The sequence below is a fragment of the Leptonychotes weddellii genome, chromosome 10 (genome assembly GCF_054177405.1).
Source record: "Leptonychotes weddellii isolate Sample4059 chromosome 10, ASM5417740v2, whole genome shotgun sequence".
NCBI lineage: Eukaryota > Metazoa > Chordata > Mammalia > Carnivora > Phocidae > Leptonychotes > Leptonychotes weddellii.
In genome coordinates, this window is record NC_138378.1 from 21,134,267 (window position 1) to 21,142,297 (window position 8,031).

At 47.2% G+C, this 8,031-nt stretch overlaps 1 protein-coding gene across 1 annotated transcript; it reads right to left on the bottom strand.

Moving 5' to 3' along the window:
* Positions 1-422: 422 nt before the first annotated feature.
* PROCR (protein C receptor) lies at positions 423-4,942 on the bottom strand. Its single transcript, XM_006746913.3, has 4 exons — positions 4,693-4,942; positions 2,081-2,332; positions 1,352-1,630; positions 423-1,106 (listed from the first exon to the last, which is right to left on the bottom strand). The coding sequence occupies exons 1-4, from the start codon at positions 4,769-4,771 to the stop codon at positions 991-993; spliced, it is 726 nt and encodes a 241-aa protein (XP_006746976.3). The 5' UTR covers positions 4,772-4,942; the 3' UTR covers positions 423-990.
* Positions 4,943-8,031: the final 3,089 nt, after the last annotated feature.

Sequence of the window (8,031 nt, forward strand, 5' to 3'; positions counted from 1 at the left end):
CAGATAGATGGCATTTGAAGCCATGAGAATTAGTAGGTCATCCACAAAGGATACAGTTCAAATGGGAACAAAAAGAGCCAAAAAATGGAATTCTAAGGAAGCCACATTTCCAAGGTGAATTGAGTAAGATGACAAAGGCAAAAGGATTGACTGAGTGGCCAGAACAGTTTCTAAAAATTGGAAGTATGGTATCTCAGAAGTCAGGGTAAAAAGAGGGTTCTAGTCCACAAAGGAAAATGTTGCAGATATCATGTGGGATGAAGAGTTTACAGTTAGAGGTCATTGACGATCTTAGAGAAGTTTATAGGGAAATCAGGCTGCAGTGGTTTAGGAGTGAGTGGGAGATGAAGAAGTAGAAGAAAAAGGCGTAGGCTACTTTCCCAGAAGTTTTGCCAAGTAAAGGGAAAAAAAATAATGCCATATACATAAGTAAGGAATTTATTAATAATATTAAGTAATTAATAACTCTCTGCTCCCATATTACTTATATTTTACACTTTCACCATTTCTCTGGTTATTTCTGTCTACCTCCATTATTACCAGCGTCCCATCCCAAGTCTGATGTGCCTGGAAGCACTGAATGTTGCTTATTTTGGTTGTGGATAGACTTCTCGTATTTGTTAGGTGTTTTGAATGCCTCAGGTAATTCTGTCTATGAAGGATGTGTCATAGACATCCCCCACTCCCACCCAACTCCATCATCTGTTTTCCACAAAGATAGATAAGCATTCGCTTCTCAGACCAGTTCAGCAAAGCATGCAAGTTCTTAGGTGCTCAGCAAACCAAGAACTCTGTCTACCTAGCTTCCTCCCTTCCCTTCCCCTCCCCCAAACTCTTGGTGGGCAGATCAGGGAAAAGGAGCTGCCACGCCAAACCTTCTGGGATATAACGTCCCAGATGGGGAATCTGTTTGGTTTTGTCATGAGCTGAGATCTTCCCTTGACAGCCCCCATCAGTCCAGCCCTTTTTCAGAGGGGGGCTGGAGAGTAATCAACACCGCCGTCCACCTGTGCAAAGGAAGATGCCTACAGCCACACCAGCGATGATGAAACTGCCCACCAGGACACCCAGGACCAGTGAAGTGTAGGAACGGCCTGTTTGGCTCCCTGCAGAACATGCACAGAGTTAGCCTGAACATACCCCCAAGATTCTTGTCCATGGTTTGAGTCAAACCCTAAGGGATTCTTACCGCAAAGGAAGGGGGCTAGTTCACCAAGTGACATAAGCTGTGTATACTCTGTCCCAAACCCCCAGCCCTGGGCCTCCTGTTGCTCAAGGTATCCATCCTTCAGGTCTATCCATTTGCCTGGAACCCACCCAATACACAGGCCCATCCCCGATCCCATCATACCTTTTGAGTTTTTCGAAGTGATATATTCCTGCAGGTACTGCACACAGGTGTCCTGCAGGAATTCTCGCAGTTCGTACCGAGTACGATTGTAGGAGTTGAGCTGATACAGAGTGTAGGTGACCACCTTGGAGGGTGCCTGGGGCCCTGCTACCCATAAGGCTGTCTCTGGCTGGAAATTCGCAAAGGAACTCCCATTCACAGTCACTTCGAAGAAGACTTGGGCTGGAGAGCCCTCAGGAGGCAGCTCACAGCCCAGGAAGCAGCGAACGGTCAGAGGAACTGTGGATGGGGGACTCAGGGTGAGAGAGCTGTGTGGAGAGGGTGTTAGGTGTGGGAGGATGTCCATCAGGTGGAACATAAACTTTTGGGGTTTAGCGTGGATCAGCGACAGGGCGTCCCAACAGGGTCTACCCGAGGTCATGCCAGAGGGAAGAGGGCCTGACGGAGGGCCCGCAACTAGGACACCCACTCCTCTTCAGGCTCAAGCTCCCACCCAGCAATCAGCAAAGGCAGGTGCCCTGACACCTGGACTCCTCGGAGCCGCCAGCTCACTCGAGACCAAGCCATCCACGAGGCCCCTCCGGGAACCCCGCCCCTTCCTGGGGCCCCGCCCATTCCCCCCAGGCTCGCCCCCATCAGTCCCTCCCACAGGCCACACCTCCCACCCGCCAGGGCCCGCCTTCATGCGCCGCGCGCAGGCTGCGGCCGCCGCTCGCTAGCGCCACTCACAGGTCAAGTGCCGCTCATGATGCACAAGCTGCACCATCAATTGGAACTCTTTCAGGTAGGTCTTCAGACGGTCCTCTGTGTGCACCCAGCTCTCGGGCGCCTCCAAGGGCTGCAGCTGGAGGATCGTGACGTTGGTGCCCTGGCCTTCCAGCACGTGCGTCATTAGTCCTCCCAGCGACGCGTTGCCCCGGTGCCACACTTGATAGGGGTCACGGAAGTAGGAGATCTGGAGCATGTGGAGGTTCCAAGGGCCTGCGGGTAGGTGTCAGCGCATCAGCCCTTGGGCCGGCGTGAAGCTGGAGAGAATAACCCCCTACCCAAAGGCCGGCCGCCCACTTTCTCGGCCGTTCATAGTTATGAAGTGTTCTTCCACCCATCCTCCCACAACCCTGTCAGGAGCGGAGGACAGCGATTATTATCTTCGTTTTACAGATAAGGAAACTGAGGCTGGGAAGAGCAGAAGCCACTTGCCCCAGGGTAATCCAGTCAGTGGAAGAGCCACTCCGATCTTTCTCTCTCTCACCCCTAACTTACCCCCATTTCCGGTTGGTCAACAAATGCTGACCTACAGTAAAATCCCATTCCATCTCCTGTTCTCGGCCTCCTCGGCCACTGCCCTCCTTCAGGCCTCATGGGTTCTCATCTGGACTAGGGTAGTAACTTCCTTCCTCATCCCCCTGCCCTCATTGTTCAGTTTCACTCCTTCCAATCTGACCTCCATCGACCCAGAAATAAGATTATGCCCTTCTCCTACTTAAAATGCTCCAGTGACACATTTGCCTATCAATAATAGTATTAAGTACTAATAATAGCTATTAAGTACTTATTATGAGCCAAGCACTGTACCTACACACATTATTATCTTATTTGTGCTTTCCTCCCATTAGCTTAGTGCAGTGGCTACTGTTATTAACCTCGGTCCATAAGGGAAGCAGGCTAAAATGGTACAGCAGATCCAAGGTTTGAGTGCAGGCAGTGTGAGTCCAGCACTTTTAGCCACTCAGCCGTACTGTCTCCCCAGAGGATGTCTGTCCAAGGAATGAAGTCCAAAGTCTTTAGCTTGGCATTCAAGGCTGCAGGAGACCAGATTCCAACTGCCTTCTCTGGCCTCTTCCTGTACTTAGATACAGTAAACTACTTGGAGTTCCTCATGCTGCCTCTGGACTGACGTGAATAGCATGTCCAGGTTGCTCTGCTTCCAGGCAAACTTCTACTCGTGCTTTAAGACCCAGCTCTGTTGCCCTCTCCTTGGAGAAGTTTTCCTAATGCCTCTCCACTTTACCCTCCCAGACACAGCGATGCCTGGGTGGCTCAGAGGGTTAAGTGTCTGCCTTTGTTTCAGGTCATGGTCTCATAGTCCTGGTATCGAGCCTACATCAGGCTCCCTGCTCAGCAGGGAGTCTGCTTCTCCCTCTTCCTCTGTCCCTTTCCCCTGCTTGTGCTCTCTTGCCTTCAAATAAATAAATAAATAAATAAATGAAATCTATAAATAAATACATACATACCCTCCCAGACACAGTGGGTCTGTTTCAATGATCCCAGATTCCACATAACTGTCTCCAAATACATAACTGTCTCCAAATACCCAGAATACACTGGGCTCCCCTAGGCTGTGGAATCATGTCTGGTTATCTCTTTCTTCTACACCTATTAAGAGCCTAGCACAGGATTGAGTTGATGTCCAGAGAATGTTTGAGGAGGAGATGAGTCTGGGGTTGTCAATCTGTGTGTGTGTGTGTGTGTGTGTGTGTGTCTTGTCCACATTTGCATATGAAAAGTTGTGCTCTGTGTCTGCAGGTGTGAATAGGTAGATCTGTGTGGGTAACCCTAGATAAGGTTCTTAACTGCCCTGCGCCCAGTCTCCTCCCCTGTAAAATAGAGATAACCATATTGCCCGCCGTAGAGATATCGTGGGGGTTAGATGAGTCAGTGCATGTATTAACCGAAGTGAGCGCTCCTAGAATTCTGGTGATTTGGTCCCTCTCTGAGGTGGGGACTGTAGCTCTGGAGATTGTGGGAAAGGGGGGAGGAGGTCCCTGTGCGGTCACAATACAGGGCAATAACTCCTTTCTCTTCTTAAACAGCCACTTCAGGCAGCCTGACTCCTGTAAGTTCACCCATGAACCACAGCTTCTCTTTCCCCAGACCTTCCCCCGCCTCCTGCCACTCGTCTTCCACCTTCTCTAGTCTCCTATTCTGCCTTGCTTCTCTCAGCCCCCAGTCTCTCCAGTGGCTTCCTATTCCTTCCATCTCTCATCTCTTCTCGGAGTCTCTTCCTGTCTTCCCTGGACTAACCCCTATCCACATCACTCTCAACGCTCCCTCTCCAGGCTCACCCCCTCTCCCCACGGCTGATCCCCTTACCCTTTCTATTTCTCCAGTCCTGTTTCCCCAGCCTCTTTCATCACTCCCTTCCTGGGTGAACGGCACTTCCTCACCTTGGCTTTGGGACACAAATCAGTCCCCAGGACCCTGCCTGCCCTACGGAGAGATCTGGCTGGCTGCAGCCGCAAGCACTGTGGGAGATGGGCTCCTCTGCTCTTCCCCATGTACCCAGACAGGCTGAGAGTCTCCAGAACCATCCCGAGGAAGAAGATGTGACCCGGACTCACCGTCAGAGGCTTCCTGGCTACAAAAGGCCCAGCCCGGCAGGAGCAGCAGACGCAGAAGTAGCAGCAACGTTGTCAACATCCTGGGGCTGAGGTTCTTACCCCACCTGGGCTCCTGGCTCAGATAGGCAGGGGGCTCCGGATGGCTGCAGCCTAGGGGGAAAGAAGTGAGGACTGTCTGGAAGAGGAGGAGACTGAGCGGAGGAGGCTGGAAGGTGGCCAGGGGATAGGAGGAGGAAGAAGGCAGCAGGCTTATAAAGTATTATTCCTACCCTGTCTCATTTCCTACTGGGGCTGGACTCCCTCTTGCCCTTCCCTTGCCCCGCCCTGCCTGCATCGGCCCTCGTGCCCAGACCTGCCTTTTCCCTTTTCCCTGGGCCTCTTCCAAACAGGGAGCGGAAAAAGGGGGAGTCAGATTCAGAGAGAAGTTCTATCCTCGCTGAGTCAGGGGGTGGGGCATCTGCTTTCAACTTAGAGCACACTCTAGGGTGTAGCGATCAGCAGGTTACTGATGGGGAAACTGAGGCCCAGAGAGGTGGAGGGACTTGCCCAACGGAAGTTTATATGTCAGTTTATATGTCATGGTGGTAAAAGATCGGGATTAGAGTTCAGTTTTCCAGCATGCTGGCTACATTTTATCAGAATTATAGTAATTACACAATCAGGGATCTTGCTCTCAGAAATACATAGTTACAAAATGAGTATAAAACAGCTCACTGCAGTGCTGTTTGTAATAGGAGAGAATTATGAACAGTCTAAATCTCATTAGAGGATTGGTGACTTAAAGCAATATTTTTCAAACTGAGGTCACAATCTACTACTGGATAATGAGAACAGTTTAGCAGGTCATGATTAGCAGGGGTTTTGTTTTTGTTTGTTTTTATGAAATAGAACAGAATAAAAAATTTCAGTGCCTCCTTCTGGGTCAGAGTAAGCATTATTTCATGAAATATTTGTTCAATTGTATACATGCATGTTTCAGTTTTGTGCATATATGTTTCTGTGATGGGTTTTGAATGGCAGTTTAAAATGTATTTCTTACTCTGGGAAGCAAGTGGAAAAATTTGGAAGTCACTCCCCCAACTATGGTAATCCGTCTTGTGGAATACTATGTAGTAGTAAAAAACAAAACAAAAAAACAAAACAAAAAAAACCTCCCCTGCCTAATCTCCACTCTATTTTCGTATTACTTAATACTACCTGAAATTATATGACTTATTCATTTATATGTTTATTGTCTGAATGTCCCACCAGAATGTGAGCCCCAAGAGGTTGTCCATCTTGTTTGCTACCTTGCTTGGAATAGTGCACATAATAAGTAATACAATAAATAATATCAGCTAACAGATGACTGAGATAGTTAAGATATGTATAATCTCTAAGAGTAAGTTGCAAGACATTAGGTTTAGAACCATTTATGTGTCAACCACACACATGACCGCTAAACAACCTATTTCTTTATGGGAGTAAAGGAATCTGGAAGGATGTACATCAAATATAACAGTGATTTATCTCCAGTGATTTATTATCAGGGTGGAGCCCGAGGTTAAAAGTATATGTGTGTGTATGTGTTGGGATGTGTGTGTGTGTGCACATGTGTGTATATGAACGTGTGTATGCAGGTATGCATGTGTATATGTGCTGTGTGTGTACATGTGTGTGTGCATATGTGTGTGTGTGTGTGTGTGTGTTGGGCTGGCAATCTTGTGGAAGGCCTTTTCCGTCTATTTTGTGAAGGGTTTTATCACTCTATCTGTATTGTTTGAAAATTTTGCTCCTAAAATGTGGTGATATATCTTGTGTTGAATTAAAAATAAAAGGTTAAGGGGCGGCTCAGTAGGTTAAGTGTCTGCCTTCGGCTCAGGTCATGATCCCAGGGTCCTGGAATCGAGTCCCGCATCGGGCTCCATCACAGGGTCCTGGAATCGAGCCCCACATCGGGCTCCCTGTTCAGTGGAAAGCCTGCTTCTCTCTCTCCCTCTGCTGCTCCCCCTTGCTTGTGTGCTCACTCTCGCTCTGTCAAATAAATAAATAAAATCTTTTTTTTTTAAAGATTTTATTTATTTATTTGAGAGAGAGAATGAGAGAGAGCACATGAGAAGGGGGAGGGTCAGAGGGAGAAGCAGACTCCCCGCCGAGCAGGGAGCCCGATGCGGGACTCGATCCAGGGACTCCAGGATCATGACCTGAGCCGAAGGCAGTCGCTCAACCAACTGAGCCACCCAGGCGCCCATAAATAAAATCTTTTAAGAAAATAAAAATAAAATAAAAATAAAAAGTTAAGTAATAAATTATGGTGGAAGAAGGTGGCAAATCATATGAGTTGATGTACTGACATGAGACATTGATAAGTGAGAAAGAGAAGTGTGACCCAATACATACAGGATAATTCCGTCTAGTTTTAGTTTAAAATTTTACTTCTGTCTGAGTAATACATGTGTGTATCTGTGTATTGGTATATACATAGGAAGAATACCAGGCGGGGGCTGTCAATAGAGATTAGCTCTGGGAAATGGGATTAGATAAAGGGCTGAGGTGGGGGTTTTAACTTCTTTATTTTATATACTGTTCCTTGGAGGGAGAGTTGACATCATAGTGGAATCAGGGCAAACCTTGGATACATACCAGGCTCCCATTCTCTGAACTGAATATATATATGCAAGAGTGTCCATGCTCACCTCTCAGTCATTGTAGGCGAGTTTAGAAATAACCAAATATTTTTCCAGCTTGCCAAAATGGTCTAGTCAGAAGGAAAATGGGGGCCTTCTTTTCCTGGACTGGGACTCAGGAAAAGTGGACGGTCTTAAATCACTGTGAGTTATACTATCTTGGCTTTCATAAAAAATTATTATGAAATATTCCATATTTGAAGAATTTTTTCATGCCTGAAGAATTTTACTACAAACATACTTGTCCTCACTACCCAGCGGAAGAAATAAAATGTTACCAGTATAATTGAAGACCCTTATCCTCCCTGACTGTGCCTTTCTTCCCCTGCCCTGTCACCAAAGGAACCACTAATCAGAATTCACCATATCTCTGCACTCCTGGGTGGCTCAGTCAGTTAAGCATCTGCCTTCGGCTCAGGTCATGATCCCGGGGGTCTGCTTCTCCCCCTGCCCCCTGCCCCCTACTCATGCTCTCTCTCCCAAATAAATAAATTAAATCTTAAAAAAAAAAAAAGAATTCACTATTTCTCATTTCCTCATTTCTGGATACTCTACTACATATGCATATATTCTTAAGCAATATGTAATGGTGGTTTGCATATTTGAGCTTTGTGTAAATAATATTGAAGTGCATGTATGCCTCTGTAACTTACTTTTTTCACCTAACATATTA